This window comes from Melitaea cinxia, chromosome 5 (genome assembly GCF_905220565.1).
Source record: "Melitaea cinxia chromosome 5, ilMelCinx1.1, whole genome shotgun sequence".
In the NCBI taxonomy this organism is placed as follows: Eukaryota; Metazoa; Arthropoda; class Insecta; order Lepidoptera; family Nymphalidae; genus Melitaea; species Melitaea cinxia.
Window position 1 is genome coordinate 5,793,586 of NC_059398.1, and position 23,449 is coordinate 5,817,034.

Genomic DNA, 23,449 nt, shown 5'->3' on the forward strand with positions numbered 1-23,449 from the left:
TATTGAAAAAAGCAAATAAAACACAATTTACAGTAATGTATTTTTATTAATTTGAATTAAGACGACGCGGCTTCTAACATTTGCATTTTTTGTTTTCGTTTCTCTGCTTTTTTGTCTTCTTTGACTTTTTCGTCGTGTAAACGCCTCTTTTTCCTCAAGAGCCATATTTCTTTCTTTCGTTTCTCTTGTCCAGCTTTCATGCTCTTATACAAGTTCCTGTGTTTCTTTCTTACAAGTTTCTCTCTTAACCTGAAAGCTTGTTTATCTTCTATTTCTTTCTGATAAGGATGTTCTTTGTGAGTTACACCAGATGTAACAGCCATGGCTTTTTTCTAAAATAAATTAAATAAATCAGTAAATTATACCTGGTTCTGTGGTTTCAACTTTTTTCTGTACTTTTTTTTCAAAATTTCTTTACCAATGTCAATACCATTCAATTAAAATGGTTAAAATTATCTTCTGACAAAAGGACAAAAATTAAGTTATCTATACAAATAAATAAAATTGGAGTGTCTATTAAAATAACCTCTTTTTACACGCTGTATACACGGTACATATACCAAAATAGCATTTTTTATAATTTTTGTCTGTCTGTTTGTTCCGGCTAATCTATGAAACGACTGGACCGATTAAGACGGGACTTTCACTGGCAGATAGCTGACGTAATAAGCAGTAACTAAGTAAGCAATCTATGCTTTTATTTTTAAAAAAAATATTTATTTTGTAATTGAGAACTGAACAATATATATTTTTTTAATTCCTCGCGGACGAATTCATGGCCACAGCTAGTACTTTATAAAATACATTGTACAATAATGTTCTTACACTATGATTACTTAATAAGAAATTTCAATAAACTACTCTTGGAAACATCGAGGGGAGGCTCACAATGAGGGGACGTCATATACCCAAACAAAAACATATTTGTCTAGATACAAACATCTGCCTGAAGCAGGAAATAAACACAGCTAAATAAAAGTTAAATAATATACAGCACTATATACCTTTTCCTTAGCTATTTTCTTTTTCTCCGGATCAATGTCGTTCTCACTGTCTTCAGACTGGGAATCTTGCTCCACTTCTTGCTGGTACTGTTTTGTGAGGGCTGCTTCAGCGTCGCCACTGTCCTCTTCTTTTTCATCATTATCTTCATCACTCGCTTCTTCGATGTCACTATCTGATGGATCATCTCCATCTGTAAATTAAATGTGGTTAGTTTACCGAAGTTTTGAGAAAGGTCAGTAGGAAAGTGTTCTCGACGTCATAAGGTTATCTTTTTTTAGAGTTTACTACTTAAGAATAGATTTTCATGTAAGGTCCCTGTATGAACAAAATATGAGGAGTAAAAGTAACTGAATGAATGGCCTCGTTACGTTTTTGTTAACGGCAACTATCAAAACCCTATTGAGTTCGGATAGATGGTGTTATTTGATACTAGCTGCTGGCCGCGAGGTCGTCTGCGTGAACGCTATACAGCACCAAAAACACCTACGATTATACCTTTAAAAATAACATTCATTTACCCGTTTCATCTTTACATTTCATATCTACAGAAAAATCTCATAGATGGCACTGCTTTAAAATTGTCTTGTCTACTTACATTCATTTAATTATGTTTATCGGCTTACTTACTTAGCTAGCTTATATAGCATGGTTATTAACATAATAACAACAACTTTCAAATATGCGTCGTTAGATTACACGTTGTTACAGAATGTGTTGAGAAAATAAAGGTTCACTGCTCGTTCCCGGTAGGTGATAGCATGATAATATGTAACCTATATGTTGACCCGACTTCTTAATAATATTAGTGACTAATTTGAAGTAAATCCATGTGGTAATTTTTGAGTTTATCCCGGATATACATACAGACAAACAATTCTAAAAACTATATTTTTGGCTTCGGTATCGATTGTAGATCACACCCCAAGTATTCTTTTAAAAAAGTATTCAATATACAGTTTTGACTTTCCTACCATTTTATTATATGAATAGATGTTTATTTATATTTGATATGGTATTAATCTTTTTCTTAGCTTTTTAGAGCCTATTTAGACTTCCAGATAAGAAGGAGTAACTCCAGTCATGCATCTGAGCTGACACATACATGTTTTTATTTATTTATTATTACCATACAAACATGTAACAAAAATACATATTAGACATTCACGAAAAAACCACTCGACATTTACATAGGAATATGTTTAAATAAATAAATAAATAAATAAATAGTTTTTATTTGCTCAAATTATGTAGTTTACAATATCAAGAAGCCCTGCGACCCGTGCTAGCTTAATAAAGCTGTGTTACAGGCCACAGTGTCTTCCCCAAAAATTAGTTTATTGTTACATAATCAGAATTTGCGTTCAGATACCGAATACATAAATAATACTAATCTGTATACAAAGATGACAAGACAATAAAAAACAAGGATTATAAATACAAAATTTGGAAAAAACAAAAAAGGTTGACAATTATTAAAGTTTGGAAATATTTACCATCAAAACAATTTTTTAAAAATAAGTTTTTTTTTATTCTTAATATTAACGAATATTTTATTAAGTATAAGCGAAGTGAGAGTAAGTACTCGCATGCTGTTTTGTGTGTGTCTGTGTGTGTGTGTGTGTGTGTGTGTGTGTGTGTGTGTGTGTATGTGTGTGTGTGGGTGGGTGTGTGTGTACTTTTGTCTATAATGGATAGCTGATTGTGCAAGTTTTTTACAGTAATGATTAGTTTTACTTTAGCAATTTTAAGTGCAGATAAGATTTTCAGTATCATCATAAGATAAGCTCAAAAAATAGTTAAAAATTTTTGTTTTACATATTTTACTATTGTCAGAAGAAACTTTCAACATTTTATTAATTTTGTTATAGATAAAAGGTCCCAAGTAACAATAAAATTTACGAATAAACGCAGTTCGAAACTTTTGATTGTTGGAACATATTGTATAATTTCGGCGCTTATTTAATATTTTCTTGGTATATTTATATAGCTCTGAATGTTGTTTCAAGATAATATGAAGTAAAAATAACTGTCGAACTGTGAGGACCTCACAATATTTATATATTTCATTCGTTGGATAAAGAAGTGGTTTGAAAGTACTAACTTTAAGTACCGCGCGTTGAGCTATCTCAAGAGATTTTAAAGTTGTTTTTGATGCTCCACCCCAAGATACAATGCAATATGAAATGATAGATTGACATAAAGCTAAGTATATTCTTTTTAAAATAATTGGTTCAACAACGTCTCGAAGATTTCTAAAAATGTAAGTTAACTTTCGAATTTTACTTGATAAATCATAAATATGCCGTTTAAAGTTAAGGTTACAGTCTATGGTAATACCTAAATATTTGATAAAATCCACTCGCCCAATAAAAGGGCAAGCGCAGTTTGAGCCTCGACCACAGGAATGACATATCAATTTGTAGATCTCACCCGGCCCATTAATGTTGCGAATCGAATGCACCATATACTTGGTCTTTTCAATATTTATTGTTAATTTGTTATTTTGAAGCCATTCAATTACAACATCAAAACCATCCTGCGCAGCTGCAAAAACCTCAGACCATGTATCACCGACGAATACTAATGCAGTATCATCAGCATACGATATCAATTTACCTTGTGAAAAAAGCAAGGAAGAGAGGTTATTGATATAAATCAAAAACAGTGTAGGACCTAGAATACTACCCTGTGGAACGCCATACTCGACCTGAAGACAATTACTAACATAATTATCGACACGTATACATTGTGTACGTTCCGAAAGGTAGCTTTTAAACAACTCTAGTTGTTTACCTCTAACTCCCAATACCTCTAATTTAGAAATCAATTTGGGTACCGAAATAGTGTCAAAGGCTTTCGCCAAGTCCAAAAAAATGGATAATACTTTTTTTCCTTTATCTAAATTTTGACTTATATAATCAGTTAGTGTAAATACTGCATCATCTGTTGATTTCCCCCTACGAAAACCAAACTGAGTTGACGAAATAATATTATTATTTTCTAAATAAACAGTGAGCCTATTATTTATAATTTTTTCCAAAATTTTTGACAATGAGGGCAAAATAGATATAGGTCTATAGTTCGCAGGTAATTTTTTGTCTCCCTTTTTGTGAATCGGGTGTATCTCCGATTTTTTGAGAATTGAAGAATAGGAATATGTTGTTTAACAATCATTTGCAACACAAGAATCATAATACAGTTCTTAATCAAAACAAAAGAACATAATTATGGAACTAGGGTAGTACTAAAAGAAATCCGGCAAGCTACATTATAGCATGGAGTCAGGAAAAATTACAATGTAGAAATTGAGAATTATCAAATCTAATTTTACAGCATATTGGTGTTGTATAGCAACTATAAAATGGGCAAGCCATTAACTTCATAAAATCGTTTAGAAACATTAAAATGCAATTTTTGCCTGTTAAATATTTGATTGTCAGTTTTTATAATAAAAACAATCAACAAATAAATATACATGTGTAAGCAGTTAGGACTGTATTAAAAATTGTTATTTGAGAATGTATCATAAAATATTGAACTCTTTAAAATACCAACCATACAAATAACTTACCTAAAGGTTTGAAATTGGGATCATTGAGTGCCCTTTCTTCCGGAGGTATATATACTTGATCTTTAGTCTTATCAACAAATGGAGACAAGTGGGGAGGCAGAACTGCTCCCATCAAGTATTTATTAATTGGAAGTAAAGTTCTTGCATTTACACTGTCAAACACCCATTGTGGTTGAACATAATAGCGAGATAGATATTGTTTGTCCATGCTGGGTCTATCAACAATCTGATAAGCGATTGATTCATCTGATTCATCAAAAGTTGCACCAACAAAATGGTCCCTATCCCATGATACTTCACCTCCAAAACAACGAATTATAAACACAAGAGGTTCCCTTGGAACTTCTCTATTAATGAAAAATTTAAGCCCTTTGAACATGGTCTTTAATTTTTTCACTTTCTCAGCTTCCAATTTAGCTTCTTCAAGTTTCTGAGGGTCTGTGTCTTCAGTGTTGAAAATATCAATCTCGGGTAGCTCCTCTACTTCGTTAGCACCTTCTATTTTTGCTACTGAAATGTTCATTGCGGCTATCCTCTCTGCCACATATGCTCTTTCATCAACAAGATCTTTGTCTGCATCAGAATTAAATGCAGCGGTTAATTTCGGAGGATATACTAGGTTTAAAGAGTGATACAGTTTGAAATTAACGAAACCCAACATCATTATGTAGAATTCAACAAATGTCGACATAATTTTGAAGTCCACCTCATCTTTACTTTGTGGCTAAAAATAAAAATGTTACAGATTTATAAAAAATATTTCACAACAATAAAAAAATTACAAAAAAAAACAAATTTCAGAACTTGTAATAAAACATCATACACTAGTGGAAACTTACTTGGAATGAGAAGTGATGTGGTACAATCCATGTTATTGTTTGACCTTCGAGTTCTGCTTGATAGTAGTAACCTTTTACAGAAACAAATACTTTGCGAAGAGCCTTTGCAGCTATAATAGCATGCATAAACTCTACAGTCAGCCTTCTGCAAAGAAGAGACTGATCTGGGGGCACTTTTTTGAGAGAAGGAAATGTACTGAATAAAAAACACAGAGTCAAACAATCATCAAGATCTCGGAGAGCATCTACGAATGTCGGGTATCTTTCTTTAACTATGTGGTCAATATTTATCTCTGGGTAGTCCCTGAAGTACTTTTTCATCTTCTGATATTCCCGCATTGCACGAGCTTTGCGAATTTTTTGTTGAAATACCTATTATAATAAAATAATGTGATTAAATAAAGAGAACTTGACTAAATGAACCTTTAATAATTCTTTGAATATACTTACTTTTAACTCTCGCAACTTCCATATTATTGGTTCATGTAGAAGGAATTTTATGTCTTTTGTATGGTATAACGTTTTAATACCACCTGCCCCTTTTTGAGCTCTTTTACGATTACGAGGTTCTCTAGGATAAATCCCTTTAAGAATACATATGCGGCGAAAGTCCTTTAAAGTTAGTTGAAGCTTTTTTAATGCAGCTTTTCTCGTCATAAATTGAGCCCCCTCTCCCGTTGAGTACTAAAAATATAATTTTGTTTATTTTAATGAAATACGTAATGTTGATCAACACGTGTTAAATTGTTGGTTAATTTATACCCATACCTTCTTTTTTTTCTTTGCCACCATCTTTAATTATTACACAGTTTAAATTAATTACACAGAACCACTTTTTCACGTTAATAAGTTAACACGTATTGAAAAATGTGACCATATTAAATCTGATTGTTTCAGAGCTACAGCATTAAAGCATGCGCCGAATGTAAAAGTCTAAAAGATCAGTAACAGTTACTGTTGCTAAGTCTGTCACGTTTTTTGTGTTGACAGTTGGTTGACAGCGCTTTAAGATCATAGACAATACCGCAGACTGTAATATGTGTGTGTCACCGGCCACTTTTCATTTATTTTATCATGTGTTAATATTATGTATTATATGTAAAATTATGTATTATGTAAATATTATGTAAAGTTATGTATAATTATGTTATTTGATTATGAAGTTTATTTACGCACTTTCTTTATCGAAAGACATCATAAGAACGTAAATGCGAAAAGATTCAAGCGCATTACCAACTTGTACTAGTTTATTATAAGATTATTCATAAATTTAAAAATAACGTGATTACAGTAGTTATACATAATAATTAAATTAACCACATCTTGATATATTTAGGGTTGTTGTTTCACCGGCCATTTTTTTTGATATATTATTCTTTTTCACTCAATCAAAGCCCACATTTTTTTAATACAATTGAGTCGGCAAATAAGTTCACCTGATGTTAAACGTTTATCGTAACTTATAGACGCCTGCAGCACCAGAATCATCGCAAGCGTGTTGCTGACTCTACCCCCAATCCTGGCTGGACCTCTGGTTACCTTACTCACCACAGGAACACAACACTGTTTGAAAGCAAAATTATTTAGCTGTGATATTTTGTAAGTTCGATGTACTTCCTCATTTGGACTACTCCAGATTTTGAGAATGAATATTTGCTTATACAATTAAAATAAAATGCAAATATTTAAAATCTAGTTAAATAGAGATGGATCTCAAAAAACAATGCCAGTTTTGAGTGTTGTTACAATCTACCTTTATTTAATAGAATTGTCAAGCATATCTTACAGAACATATTTTAGCGGAATAAATGTATTATTATTTTTTACTTGTGTAGAAATATATTAAATCAAAAAACCTTCATTTAAGTTTTATATTTATTAATAATGTTTACAATAATTTACAATAAATAAAATGAAAATTCTAAAATTATTCAGCAGTCAAACATAAAATTAAGAATTCTCACTGCTGGTCTCAGTTGGTGTTGTAGAAGCGAGCGCACTATTTTGTCCTTGTGACCATGTCTTAGGATCAATCATTATGTACTGGTAAGGATATCCGTAAGTATGAGGCCAGTACGGAGGAGATTGAGGTGATATATTTTGCGATCCCCCCTCAGTCTCACCTTCTTTGAAAAAATTCATCGCATTAGTAATAGCTGACATCATCGAAGGATAAAAATATGGAAAGGGTGAATAAGTCTGCGCAGTATTTTCCGAAGCGCAATACGGAGTATTAGTACTTTCACCTGCTGCAGCTGCTGGAATAGCATAGGGATAGGGAGCAAAGAAATTTCCTTCACCCCCTGGAACGGGTATTGCGTACGCGTATCTTACTGCAGGACTGGTAATGACAGCTTGTTTCTGGTTCGTAATAGTTTCCTCATTCGGTGATGACGTCTTTGTAGCACTCGAGGTGTATGATACCGGAATTGATTTCGGTTGGTTTTGAGTTGTTGTAGGTAAGAAGTTTACAGGTGTATCAGTTAACCACTGAGACTTGACTCCATCGTCTTCTGTAGCTGCCACGTAGAGATCTCCAGTAGTACCATCGATTGATGGCTTAACAAACAGTCCATGTACCGGCTGCAGAGTATTTGTGGTTTCCCAGAGAACATGGCATTGCGCCCAATTAAAGTAAAATGAAAATAATAATACTATATATTTTGAATTAAACATTGTTAGAAGATACACTTATGTTAATGATTAAAACTAAACTTTTCCTTTATATATAAGAAGATAAAAATTACTAAGATAAAGTTTTTATAGATAATCATGATCAAAGATAAATTATATCATAACTTATGATGAAGACACGTTTTATTAATTTTATCTTACCGCATATCATCACGTTATGAGATTCAATTACTGAAAATTATATAGATCTATAATACTTTTAATATATGAGTACATAGATTTCTGCAAAGATTTATTTTAACTAAGATAACATTCTGTTTTCAAAATTAAACATTTTTGTGGAGAAACTGAAATACCTATACTTAATTGTTCATTAAGTAGTAGGTGTATATCGCAGGGTATTTAACCGGGAAGTTCAGTTATGTAATGTATTAATCGAGTTTTATAAATACTTAATAATACTTATAACGTTTTATCAACAGCCAAATATTGTATGTAAACAGTAACAAACATCTAAGTTCTATGTTTTTAGATTTCACTAAACTTTACAAGGTTTCGGGTTTATCATATATACCTATACATATTAATTCGCTAAGGTCAAGATGTTTGCGTCCCGTTTTTGAAAAAAACCACACAATTACTTCACATAAATTTCATATTATTCTATAGATAATTGCTTGCTCTACCGGTATCCACTAGTAAAAGATTTATTCTTGCTTTTGTTTTTGTAGATAAATTAATTATGAAAATTATAGTTAGAGTAATATTAGTGATAAAATTAAAGTTTATCTACATGTTGAATATTGTTTATAAAGAAGTTTTGCAATACATAATATATAAGTATATTTTTTTAATTTTCATCATCATCATCATTTCAGCCTAGCAAGATCCACTGTTGCACAGATAGGCCTCCACAAGTTCGCGCCTAAAATGGCGTGAACTCATATGTTTTGCCCATAGTCACCACGCTGGGCAGGCGGGTTGGTGACCGAAAATTTTAAATTTTGTAATGTGATAATTATGACTTATTTAGTGCGAATTATTCGCACAGCAATTCTTATATAATTAAGTAGTACGTATGTGACCTACTTATCTATACATATAATAAAATGGTAGGAAAGTCAAAACTGTAGATTGAATATTTTTTTAAAAGAATACTTGGGGTGTGATCTACAATCGATACCGAAGCCAAAAATATAGTTTTTAGAATTGTTTGTCTGTATGTATATCCGGGATAAACTCAAAAATTAAAAACATGGATTTACTTCAAATTAGTCACTAATATTATTAAGAAGTCGGGTCAACATATAGGTTACATATTATCATGCTATCACCTACCGGGAACGAGCAGTGAACCTTTATTTTCTCAACACATTCTGTAACAACGTGTAATCTAACGACGCATATTTGAAAGTTGTTGTTATTATGTTAATAACCATGCTATATAAGCTAGCTAAGTAAGTAAGCCGATAAACATAATTAAATGAATGTAAGTAGACAAGACAATTTTAAAGCAGTGCCATCTATGAGATTTTTCTGTAGATATGAAATGTAAAGATGAAACGGGTAAATGAATGTTATTTTTAAAGGTATAATCGTAGGTGTTTTTGGTGCTGTATAGCGTTCACGCAGACGACCTCGCGGCCAGCAGCTAGTATCAAATAACACCATCTATCCGAACTCAATAGGGTTTTGATAGTTGCCGTTAACAAAAACGTAACGAGGCCATTCATTCAGTTACTTTTACTCCTCATATTTTGTTCATACAGGGACCTTACATGAAAATCTATTCTTAAGTAGTAAACTCTAAAAAAAGATAACCTTATGACGTCGAGAACACTTTCCTACTGACCTTTCTCAAAACTTCGGTAAACTAACCACATTTAATTTACAGATGGAGATGATCCATCAGATAGTGACATCGAAGAAGCGAGTGATGAAGATAATGATGAAAAAGAAGAGGACAGTGGCGACGCTGAAGCAGCCCTCACAAAACAGTACCAGCAAGAAGTGGAGCAAGATTCCCAGTCTGAAGACAGTGAGAACGACATTGATCCGGAGAAAAAGAAAATAGCTAAGGAAAAGGTATATAGTGCTGTATATTATTTAACTTTTATTTAGCTGTGTTTATTTCCTGCTTCAGGCAGATGTTTGTATCTAGACAAATATGTTTTTGTTTGGGTATATGACGTCCCCTCATTGTGAGCCTCCCCTCGATGTTTCCAAGAGTAGTTTATTGAAATTTCTTATTAAGTAATCATAGTGTAAGAACATTATTGTACAATGTATTTTATAAAGTACTAGCTGTGGCCATGAATTCGTCCGCGAGGAATTAAAAAAATATATATTGTTCAGTTCTCGCGACGACGTCGCGGGCAGCAGCTAGTATGTAATATATTGTAGGCTGCAACTTTTAAAAAATATGTACTTCAATAGTTACTTAAAATTTATAATTATAATGGCTCAAAATTAAGAAAATAACTTTTGGACCTTTACTAACTTTGTACATTGCCAAGTTTGTACCTTTGTATAAAAACTAAATTTCATGCAAAAACTTTTACAAAAAAATTTACAGACAGATTTTTTATTTCTTAAATTATATTATCTACGTAAATAGTATCTGTAATTTTTAGCAATGTATAAATTCTCGAATATCATATGTAGGAACTGTAAATGTTTAAAAATATTCTGTTGGAAACTAAAAATTCTATGACAAACAACAAGAATAAGAGACATAATACATGTTTTATATTAAACATATTTATCAAACGAATTTATTTTCGATAAAAATATTATTTATTGTTTATAGGCGATATGGTAAAACTAAAAATTAGCTTTTCTTAGAATGAGTTCTTTTATGTTATGCGTAGTGTTTTCGATAAGGATTGTATTAACTTTCAAAACATCCTCATGCCTACGTGAAAATGAAGAGTTTACACAATGTGGTTTGAGATGTCCGCCAACTTGTGTTAATATTAAACTCTTAGCGAGGAACAATTACGAGCTCTGTCCTCGGAAATGGGAATGTTATGTTGGATGTCAGTGCTCTGCTGGTTATATCCGTAACGAATACGGTAAAAATTGCGTTTTAATTGAAGACTGTCCTGGTAAGTTCTTAACTAATCTTAGAGAGGCAGGTATAGTTCGCGTCACGTAAAAAGAACGCTGAAAGAAACTGGAGGGGGTGCGTTTGCGCATGGGTATACTCGCGCACAAGTACTACTGTTTTATTTTTTAATTAGGCTTTCACTCGCGGCTTCGTATAATGGTTATTGGTAGGTACATTAAAAAATACTAGAAATACAAGTGCGAATAATTCGGACTAAATAAGTATAATAATAATTATCACTTTACAAAATCACAATTTTTTTTAAACAAAAGCAATAACAAATTTTTTAGTTATTGATATGTCGTATTCAAAAATATTAATTATCTGTACTCTCGATATTCGTATCTTAATAGTTTTTATGTGTTTAAAATGATAAATTGATATATGTTTTTTAGTGAAATAAATAGTAAATGGAGAATTTTGTAATTTAAAACTTTTGTGCGCGATAATCGCGATAATATTTTGAGTCGACGTCGAACTGTCCAACCAATAGCACACCGGCAAGCATGCGACACGTGATAAACACGCCCGCCCGCTTCCCCATAACCACCAAATAGACCGATAAATCGCTTCTGCGTAGCTTCAAGGCTAGCGTTCTTTTTACATGACGCGAACTATACGTATTGTTATACGTATAATACGAATACAGTAATAAACTTAACTAAACTATATAGTATGGTAAAAAAATTGAAGGCATCACACTTGTAGTCAGCTAATTTTATACTTATTTATTAACGTATACGTACTTTTACATCTATACAAATAAATAAAATTGGAGTGTCTGTTTGTAATATTAAAAAACCGCTTTTTACTAAATGCATATGGATGTATACATGATACATATACTAAAATAACATTTTTTTGAATTTTTGTCTGTCTATCTGTTTGTTTGTTCCGGCTAATCTCTGAAACGGCTGGACCGATTTTGACGGTACTTTTACTGGCAGACAGCTAATGTAAGAAGGAGTAACTTAGGCTACTTTTATTTTTGAAATTTATTTATTTTATAACTATGTGAACTGAACAATAACTTTTTTGTAAATCCCACGCGTACGAAGTCGCGGGCACAGCTAGTTTCCTTTTATGTCTATACGTGATTAAAGCAAATAATTCAATAAACATAGAGTAATAGTTGTTATTTTTTATGTTATGTACACTTTCATTAAAATAACACGTAGGTACCTACTTGTAATTTCCGTGTCCTAATTTAAATTCAGATAGAGAATACTTATGATGTATCAAAATTATTCAAAGCGATTAGGAGTTGGTTAAAAAAACTGACATAGTCATAATTTTATTCTGCAACACAAGATTTTATTCGGAGACAAAACTTCTAAAAGGTGTAGGTAGAATTAAAAAAAAGAGTGTGTATGTGTGTGTACTTATGTACGCACGTAAGAAGTTATACTTCATTGGCTAGCTAACTTCACTTTGCTAACTTCTTCTTCGTTGACTAGCTAACTTCAGGGTGTCGGTTTTTTGTGGCGGTGTTCGCGCGCATCGTATAAACACTCATCATTTATCCTTAACGCGTCAAATGAATGTGTAACTTCAATAATTGTGTTTGCTCGCAAACGAACGAAAAAAAAACCGACTTCAATTACATCGACAAGTAATACAACGTAGATCGACGAAAAAATAGTCAAGTAACTACGCGTTATCAAAGATTACTCAAAAACTAATTATTAGATCTCGATAAAATTTATATGTGACCACACGATAAACATCAGCTTTCGATTAAGTAATTAAAAATTATCAAAATCGGTATACGAAGTAAAAAGTTGTGCGGATTTTCGAGAGTTTCCCCTCGATTTGTCTGGGATCCCATCATCACATCCGGGTTTCCTTATCATGGTACCAAACTAGGGATATCTCCTTTCTTACAAAAAAGAATTATCAAAATCAGTACATCCAGTAAAAAGTTATGCGGTATAATTCAACGTAGGTCGACGAAAAAAGCGTCAAGTAAAAACGCATTATTAGATATAACTCGAAAAGTAGTAGTTAGATCTTAAATAAATTTAAATGGGACCAAATGACACATACCACCTTTCGATTTAAAAAAATTATTGTCGAAATCGGTCCACCAAGTCAAAAGTTCTGAAGTAACATACATAAAAAAAATACAGTTGAATTGAGAACCTCCTCCTTTTTTGGAAGTCGGTTAAAAAGTATAACATAACTAGAGTATTTATTTTTTCTTATTATTGTACTTATTTCTTGTCAGATAGGGAAATATAAATTATATTCAAACATAATCGTTTACAATAACTTCTCATACAAATCATCATTTTGTAACCGACTTCCAAAAAAGGAGGAGGTTCTTAATTCGACCGTATATATTATATATATATTTTTTATGTATGTTAGGGGATAATTTCGTCGTTTATGAAACGATTTTGATAATTCTTTTTTTGTTGGAAAGGAGATATTCCAGGGATGGTACTATGATAAGGAAACCAGGATCTGTGATGAAATCCCAGAGAAATCGAGGGGAACTCTCGAAAATCGTAGTGACGACTAGTGCATTTGTTAATTTTTTTTCGTCTACCTACGTTGTATTAATTGTCGATGTAATTGAAGTCGGTTTTTTTCGGTTGCTAGTAAACACAATTATTTACTTACCTATCTAAACTCAGGTTTTAATTAAGCATTTCAATTAAGACGTAAACATAAGAAATATCATTTTCAAATTCAACAATTAAAAGGTGTCAACTTAAAGTTTACACGGATAAATAATATTAAATGAACATTTCAAGATTCACGGCATTAAAATAGGCAATAACGAGTTTGTTATTTTTTCGAAAATCATAATCTAAGGGTATCTTTATTATATAGTAAAGTAGTATAGTATAGTATTGGTATTATAAAACAAAATAAATAAAGAAATATCTTATAACACACACACACACACACACTCACGGTCAGCTGTTCCTATGATAAGCATCTTAATGCTTGGGTTATAGGTAACAGCCAACTGTTAAAGATTTTTTTTGACAGATAGACAAAGAAATAAATTATATAAATATATAGATATACAATTATTCCACCCTGACTCGGGCGGAAATTGAGCCCGCAACCCGCGGAGCAGAAAGCCACAAACTGCGCAAACGAGCTAGTCAAAATCTAAATACATATATAATCAACTATCTACTATAAAAATATAAACCGCCTACATATAAAATCAACAAAGTTGCTAAGAAACTAGCATAAGAAAAATGTAAGTGTAGAAAAAGACCATGCGACCGAAACCACAAGCAAGAAAAAAAATATTTGGAATTGCAATTATCTATCAGATCGCTTTTATTACTTCTTTTGTGACAAAATATATTATACTATTTGAAATTATACCTATAAATTGTATTATATCATGCGGTCCAAATGTCTTTTAATCATTTTCTGTCACGTTAAAATCATTTTCTAGTGCGAATGCTGTTCAATTTTTCTGCCCAAAAATAGTCTTTGTAAATTGTACTTGTCTAATGTAATTTTAAGATAACATATTTTTACTGAATTTCGTTACTCCTGATTTTCCATAGGTGCGTAGATATGTCCCGTTCAGTGTCTAAAATATGGTGTTACTATTATTAAAATGGTATTGTATTGTTTTATACCTTTAATCGACAGAAAACTAAAACAAAAACTATAACTCTTACTTATAATTTTTCATAAAAAATTTTATGGTCATTGCAAAATATATAATACTCATAAAAGCATTATCAAAATTGGTTTCAATAAATAGAATACAAAGATATATTTACTTATTTTTAATTAACTTTCTAAGGCCATTATAATGTTATACTGGAAAAGTCAATCATTCTCTACTCGTTTTTGCGTAACTCGGTGAACCAAAATACCTACGAAGCATTTGTTTATTTTTAATGGCGTTTGCTATTATTATTTTTAATTTTAAAGTAAGTAAATTGAAATTTTTTAGCAATGTTAAAAGTTTATGTATTCCAATAAATAATTTATAATATTGTACAAAACTGTTGTTGAATGTGTGTTAAAATATTACGAATAAGCAAAAATATCGCGACCAGGTGTCGCCGTATGAATAACTAGCCAACCGTCGCGGTTTCGTTTGTGTTGAGTCCGATATTAGAAAGTTTATATACCTATTACATAATAATTACGTTACCCAAGTTTTTTTTTACTAGTAACGTGAACGTTGTCTTTTACTATTAAAACATTTATTAGAATTTGTTCATTAATTTCAGATTATATTGTTTACAAACAAACAAATCTTTTATCTTAATAATTTCAGTATAGATTACCTACTTATTGCAGCTAAATTATGTATTGACTGCAAAAAACAGTCGCAATAGCATATATAAACATGGCTCAAATAACAATTCCGAATATTGTACGTAGAGTCTTAACAAAATGAAGATTATTTCTGGGGCGTTTGTATGTGTTATTTTCGTAACTGTAGTATTTTCGGTGCCTGTTGCCGAAAATGGCCAAGAAGAAACAAGAGCTGTAAAAACAGAGAACATCCAAGTTGATCATCAACATGACAGGCGACTGGACAGCAATTTCTATGCTGTGTCACCATGCGCTGCCGCAAGTTCGAACATGCCGGTAGCATACGCCCCTGACATGATGTATCAAAGTAACTTTGGTCCTTTACAAGCGAGATATTTCAACGGTGAATACAGATCTCCAGATTACATGAGAAGTTGGTACCGCACTGAAGAGCCCTATCAAGATAGTCGAGAAATGTTAAGGTATTCAGACGGTAATTTTGTTGATACCGCACAAATGGGTAACATGTTTAGACCTGCTCCTTTTGCGTTTGGGCCTGTTAAATCAGCGGGCCGTTATAATGGACAAGTGGCAAGTCGTTTCGGGGCTGCTTATGGAGTCTTCCCAAATGCGAATGTCGGCGATTGTTCCGTGCCACTACTCTTCAGCTGCTCACCATCCATTGTTACTGGTCATATGGTGAATCCAGATTCTCAAGGTGACTACGACAATGCACCGCCAGTGACCGGAAAACCTTCATATGGCTATCGCGGTGTAAATAGCCATTACCTCCAGGGGTTACCTAGTCACATCGATCAAGCGACAAATGACCATGCCAGCGTTTCAAGTGTAGCTAACCATGATCAGAATAGTAAAGTGTTACAATAGGTGAAATATATAAAATAAATATTACAATTAAAATGTTTATTTTTTTATTTTATCACTTTTTGCTATTTTCGTTATAAAGTTTTTTTTTAGAAACAGATCTTAAATGCTATAAGAAACATAATTTAATCTATAATATATATAAAAGCGAAAGGTCACTCACTCATCACGAAATCTCTGAAACTATAACACCTACAAACTTGAAATTTGGCAAGTAGGTTCCTTATAAGACGTAGGTATCCGCTAAGAACGGATTTTACGAAACTCGACCCCTAAGGGGGTAAAACGGGGGTTGGAAGTTTGTATGAAAGTCCTATGTTTTTGAAGTAAGAGACTTGAAATTTAAAATGTAAGCTCTATAGATGGTGAAAAGGTGTCCAAATAATATATCTTTAGAAATTAACTCCCTTTTGGGGTTAAAACGGGGGATGGTAGGCTGACTCACTTATCGCGAAATCTCCGCAACTATAATAGCTACAAACTTGAAATTTGGCAGGTAGGCTCTTTATAGGACATAAACATCCGGTAAGAACGGATTTTACGAAACTTGACCCCTAAGGGGGTAAAACGGGGGTTGGAATTTTGTATGAAAGTCCTATATTTTTGAAGTAAGAGACTTGAAATTTAAAATGTATGCTCTATAGATGGTGAGAAGGTGTCCAAATAATGTATCCTTAAAAATCAACCCTCTTTTGGGGTTAAAACGGGGGATGGTACGCTGACTCACTCATCGCGAAATCTCCGAAACTATAATAGCTACAAACTTGAAATTTGGCAGGAAGGCTCCTTAAAGAGCGTAGACATCCGCTAAGAATGGATTTTACAAAATTCAACCCCTAAGGGGGTAAAACTGGGGTTGGAAGTTTGTATAAAAGTCCTATGTTTTTGATGTAAGAGACATGAAATTTAAAATGTATGCTCTATAGATGGTAGAAAGGTGTCCAAATAATGTATCTTTAGAAATCAACTCCCTTTTGGGGTTAAAACGGGGGATGGTAGGTTGACTCACTCATCACGAAATCTCCGAAACTATAATAGCCAAAACTTAAAACTTGGCAGACAGACTCCTTATAAGACGTAAATATTCGTTAAGAACGGATTTTACGAAACTCGACCCCTAAAACGGGGGTTGGAAGTTTATATGAAAGTCCTATGTTTTTAAAGTAAGAAACTTGAAATTTAAAGTGTGTCCTCTACAGATAGTGAGGAGGTGTCCAAATAACGTATCTTTAGAAATCAACTGCCTTTTGGGGTTAAAACGGGGGATGGTAGGCTGACTCACTCATCGCGAAATCTCCGAAACTATAATAGCTACAAACTTGAAATTTGGTAGGAAGCCTCCTTATAGAGTGTAGACATCCGCTAAGAACGAATTTTACAAAATTCGACCCTTAAAGGGGTTAAACGGGGGTTGAAAATTTGTGTGAAAGTCCCATGTTTATGAAGTAAGAGACTTGAAATTTAAAATGTATGCTCTATAGATGGTGAGAAGGTGTCCAAATAATGTATCCTTAAAAATCAACCCTCTTTTGGGGTTAAAACGGGGGATGGTACGCTGACTCACTCATCGCGAAATCTCCGAAACTATAATAGCTACAAACTTGAAATTTGGCAGGAAGGCTCCTTAAAGAGCGTAGACATCCGCTAAGAATGGATTTTACAAAATTCAACCCCTAAGGGGGTAAAACTGGGGTTGGAAGTTTGTATAAAAGTCCTATGTTTTTGATGTAAGAGACATGAAATTTAAAATGTATGCTCTATAGATGGTAGAAAGGTGTCCAAATAATGTATCTTTAGAAATCAACTCCCTTTTGGGGTTAAAACGGGGGATGGTAGGTTGACTCACTCATCACGAAATCTCCGAAACTATAATAGCCAAAACTTAAAACTTGGCAGACAGACTCCTTATAAGACGTAAATATTCGTTAAGAACGGATTTTACGAAACTCGACCCCTAAAACGGGGGTTGGAAGTTTATATGAAAGTCCTATGTTTTTAAAGTAAGAAACTTGAAATTTAAAGTGTGTCCTCTACAGATAGTGAGGAGGTGTCCAAATAACGTATCTTTAGAAATCAACTGCCTTTTGGGGTTAAAACGGGGGATGGTAGGCTGACTCACTCATCGCGAAATCTCCGAAACTATAATAGCTACAAACTTGAAATTTGGTAGGAAGCCTCCTTATAGAGTGTAGACATCCGCTAAGAACGAATTTTACAAAATTCGACCCTTAAAGGGGTTAAACGGGGGTTGAAAATTTGTGTGAAAGTCCCATGTTTATGAAGTAAGAGACTTGAAATTTAAAATGTATGCTCTATAGATGGTGAGAAGGTGTCCAAATAATGTATCCTTAAAAATCAACCCTCTTTTGGGGTTAAAACGGGGGATGGTACGCTGACTCACTCATCGCGAAATCTCCGAAACTATAATAGCTACAAACTTGAAATTTGGCAGGAAGGCTCCTTAAAGAGCGTAGACATCCGCTAAGAATGGATTTTACAAAATTCAACCCCTAAGGGGGTAAAACTGGGGTTGGAAGTTTGTATAAAAGTCCTATGTTTTTGATGTAAGAGACATGAAATTTAAAATGTATGCTCTATAGATGGTAGAAAGGTGTCCAAATAATGTATCTTTAGAAATCAACTCCCTTTTGGGGTTAAAACGGGGGATGGTAGGTTGACTCACTCATCACGAAATCTCCGAAACTATAATAGCCAAAACTTAAAATTTGGCAGACAGACTCCTTATAAGACGTAAACATCCGTTAAGAACGGATTTTACGAAACTCGACCCCTAAAACGGGGGTTGGAAGTTTATATGAAAGTCCTATGTTTTTAAAGTAAGAGACTTGAAATTTAAAATGTATGCTCTATAGATGGTGAGAAGGTGTCCAAATAATGTATCCTTAGAAATCAACCCTCTTTTGGGGTTAAAACGGGGGATGGTACGCTGACTCACTCATCGCGAAATCTCCGAAACTATAATAGCTACAAACTTGAAATTTGGCAGGAAGGCTCCTTAAAGAGCGTAGACATCCGCTAAGAATGGATTTTACAAAATTCAACCACTAAGGGGGTAAAACTGGGGTTGGAAGTTTGAATAAAAGTCCTATGTTTTTGATGTAAGAGACATGAAATTTAAAATGTATGCTCTATAGATGGTAGAAAGGTGTCCAAATAATGTATCTTTAGAAATCAACTCCCTTTTGGGGTTAAAACGGGGGATGGTAGGTTGACTCACTCATCACGAAATCGCCGAAACTATAATAGCCAAAACTTAAAATTTGGCAGACAGACTCCTTATAAGACGTAAACATCCGTTAAGAACGGATTTTACGAAACTCGACCCCTAAAACGGGGGTTGAAAGTTTATATGAAAGTCCTATGTTTTTAAAGTAAGAGACTTGAAATTTAAAATGTATGCTCTATAGATGGTGAGAAGGTGTCCAAATAATGTATCCTTAGAAATCAACCCTCTTTTGGGGTTAAAACGGGGGATGGTACGCTGACTCACTCATCGCGAAATCTCCGAAACTATAATAGCTACAAACTTGAAATTTGGCAGGAAGACTCCTTAAAGAGCGTAGACATCCGCTAAGAATGGATTTTACAAAATTCAACTCCTAAGGGGGTAAAACTGGGGTTGGAAGTTTGTATAAAAGTCCTATGTTTTTGATGTAAGAGACATGAAATTTAAAATGTATGCTCTATAGATGGTAGAAAGGTGTCCAAATAATGTATCTTTAGAAATCAACTCCCTTTTGGGGTTTAAACGGGGGATGGTAGGTTGACTCACTCATCACGAAATCTCCGAAACTATAATAGCCAAAACTTAAAACTTGGCAGACAGACTCCTTATAAGACGTAAATATTCGTTAAGAACGGATTTTACGAAACTCGACCCCTAAAACGGGGGTTGGAAGTTTATATGAAAGTCCTATGTTTTTAAAGTAAGAGACTTGAAATTTAAAGTGTGTCCTCTACAGATAGTGAGGAGGTGTCCAAATAACGTATCTTTAGAAATCAACTGCCTTTTGGGGTTAAAACGGGGGATGGTAGGCTGACTCACTCATCGCGAAATCTCCGAAACTATAATAGCTACAAACTTGAAATTTGGTAGGAAGCCTCCTTATAGAGTGTAGACATCCGCTAAGAACGAATTTTACAAAATTCGACCCTTAAAGGGGTTAAACGGGGGTTGAAAATTTGTGTGAAAGTCCCATGTTTATGAAGTAAGAGACTTGAAATTTAAAATGTATGCTCAATAGATGGTGAGGAGGTGTCAAAATAATGTATCGTAATCTATATATAAAAGAGAAAGGTTATTGACGCACTCATCACGAAAACTCAAAAACCGCTGGGACCATCCAGCGGTTTTTAATCCATCCAGGATGGACAAAGATGAAATTTGGCAGGGAGGTAGATTATAGTAAGTAGACGTCCGCTAAGAACGGATTTTGCGATATTCCACCGCTAAGGGGGTTTAATTGGGGTTGATAGTTTGTACGAAACATAAACAGCAGCTATAAGTTCGCCTGATAGGTTATTTATACTGCAGCCTGAAAATAAAGCTAAAAATGTGGTGTATAGAGAGGTTTTATAAAAAAAAACTATTAAATTATACTAAATTGTGCCTTTTAAAAAGTTACTCAGTTTGATATGCATTTCAAGTGCAACATCTTAATAGTAATGCATATCTTCATAACCACGCGAACGTAGTCGCGGGCAACAGTTAGTGTATTATAAAACAAAGTCCCCAAAAGTGTATGTGATCGATTCCCTCAAAATCTACTGAACAGATTTTCATGCGGTTTCACCAATGGAGAGAGGGCTTCAAGAGGAAGGTTTACGGAACGGCTAAGCAAATTTTGATGAGAGTTTCATTGGAAGTTTGCCGGTAAAAGTTTGTGAAACACTGATTTTAACGCGGGCGAAGCCGCGGGCACCGCTAGTCTATAATATAAAAATAAGTCGCTGAATGTGTTGCTAAGCGCAAAACTCGAGAACGGTTGGACCGATTTCACTAATTCTTTTTTTAAAATATTCCTTGAAGTACGAGGATGGTTCTTACGGAGAGAAAAATTCAAAAAAAAAAAAATTTAAATTTCCTGAAAAAGTCTAAAAACAACACTTTTCTATACTCCCATACAAAAGATTTGTGATAATACTTAAAAGTCAATTTGAACTTTATTACCATACGATAAAGTTTGTGTTAGGCGATACGAAGTTCGCCGGGTCAGCTAGTAATCTATAAAAATCTGTACATAGATATATTCTGGAATAGTAAATAATAACTTGATGAAACTGATCACTGAATGAAAAAAAAACTTCAGTAGTATCTATACAAATATAGTGTTTGTATATATAAAAAATATAGTATTTAAATATAGTATTTGTATATATATAAATATAGTTTTTGTATAGACGCCGCGTTGGTGCAACGGTTACAGCCATGGATTGTACCTGTAGCGCTGGTGGTTTCGAGTTCGATCCCCGCTCATGATAAACATGTGTATTGGCCATACAAATGTTTATCATTATTGATTTGTCGTGGTCTGGGTGTTTGTGCAGTCATTGTGGTTCCCCCCACCGTTCCTCGGAGAGCACGTTAAGCCGTCGGTCCCGGTTGTTATCATGTACACCTGTTAGCGATCGTTACTTTTAATAGGGAATATATCCGTCAACTCGCATTGGAGCAGCGTGGTGGATTAAGCTCTGATCCTTCTGCTACATGGGGAAGGAGGCCTATGCCCAGTAGTGGGATATTACAGGCTGAAGCGTATTTGTATAAATACAAATATCCATCCCAACCGGGCATCGAACTCGCAAAGCGCCAGTCAACTCATTAGTTATCCCAGGAAAATAATAGACAATCCAACGCTTGCATCTTTTACAGGCTTCATACTTTAGGTAGGTATTCAATTTATTCTTTAAGCTCGTAGGTGCAATTTTATATAAAAATAAAAAAATTCCAATTTTGAATTAAATATAGCCTGGCCAGAAAATTTTCAGTCAACCCTTTTGCGATTTTTGCTAACATACTAAAATAAATATAAGTATCTATAAAAGAAACATAATAATATCTCTTACTATTATTAAATTAAGGTTAAAATTATATATATATATATATATATATATATATATATATATATATATATATATATATATATATATAATTTTAATTTTTAATATAACAAAGTCGCGGGCGCAGCTAGTATATCTATACATATAATAATATGGTAGGAAGGTCAAAACTGTATATTGAATATCTTTTTTTAAAGAATACTTGGGGTGTGATCTACAATCGATACCGAAGTCAAAAATATAGTTTTTAGAATTTTTGTCTTTTTGTCTGTTTATCTGTATGTATGTCCGGGATAAACTCAAAAAGTACTGCATGGATTTACTTCAAATTTGGCACGAATATTATTAAGAAGTCGGGACGACACGACGCATATTTGAATGTTGTTGTTATTATGTTAATAACTATGTCATAAGCTAGCTTCACACTATAAATAAAGACATTCTGTAGTATATTTAGTATCAGCATTACACCCGTGCGAAGCCGGGGCAGGTCGCTAATATATATATATATATATATATAAGTATAGTAAGAGATCCGAACGTATATACGTATATACATAAAAAAATCAACAGATTAGTTACAATTAGGTACAAATTATATTGAATTTTTGTTTGATTATAATATATTTGCTTTAAGGATGTCTTAAATATCAAATTATATATATATATATATATATATATATATATATATATATATATACATATATATATTCTGTAAATTTTCGTATATATCCTTACATATATTTTTTTAATTCTCCCATTAAAACATTTCTTTCTATTCTTCATTAAATTTGCACTGAACTTTTTACGATACATATTTATATGTATTACTAGCGACCCGCCCCGTTTTCGCACGGGTGCAATGCTGATACTAAATATAAAATATAAAATAAATATTTTCAATGTAAGCGCAAAAATGTGTTTACAATAATAATAAACGCTTCACACTCAGTGGCCCCCAGTAGGAATTACTCCTGTGTCGGGGATCCGGAAACACACGCAATACACAAGCACAAACGCCCACAACGACAAACACCGATATGGCCAATACAAAGTCTGTCGTGAGCGGGGTGGAAT

General features: G+C 33.3%; 3 protein-coding genes across 3 annotated transcripts; 1 reads left to right on the plus strand and 2 right to left on the minus strand.

Annotated features, from left to right (window-relative positions):
- Positions 1 to 26: 26 nt before the first annotated feature.
- On the minus strand, positions 27 to 6,207 carry LOC123653776 (pescadillo homolog). Its single transcript, XM_045589758.1, has 6 exons — positions 6,184 to 6,207; positions 5,866 to 6,099; positions 5,416 to 5,787; positions 4,577 to 5,300; positions 1,005 to 1,195; positions 27 to 332 (listed from the first exon to the last, which is right to left on the minus strand). Exons 1-6 carry the CDS (start codon positions 6,205 to 6,207, stop codon positions 57 to 59), a joined length of 1,821 nt encoding a protein of 606 aa, XP_045445714.1. The 3' UTR covers positions 27 to 56.
- A 1,158-nt stretch (positions 6,208 to 7,365) lies between these two features.
- LOC123653777 lies at positions 7,366 to 8,091 on the minus strand. Its single transcript, XM_045589760.1, has one exon. The coding sequence runs from the start codon at positions 8,089 to 8,091 to the stop codon at positions 7,366 to 7,368; it is 726 nt and encodes a 241-aa protein (XP_045445716.1).
- Positions 8,092 to 15,547: 7,456 nt separating this feature from the next.
- Positions 15,548 to 16,331, plus strand: LOC123654015. The gene has a single exon (XM_045589976.1). It carries the CDS (start codon positions 15,737 to 15,739, stop codon positions 16,292 to 16,294), a length of 558 nt encoding a protein of 185 aa, XP_045445932.1. The 5' UTR covers positions 15,548 to 15,736; the 3' UTR covers positions 16,295 to 16,331.
- Positions 16,332 to 23,449: the final 7,118 nt, after the last annotated feature.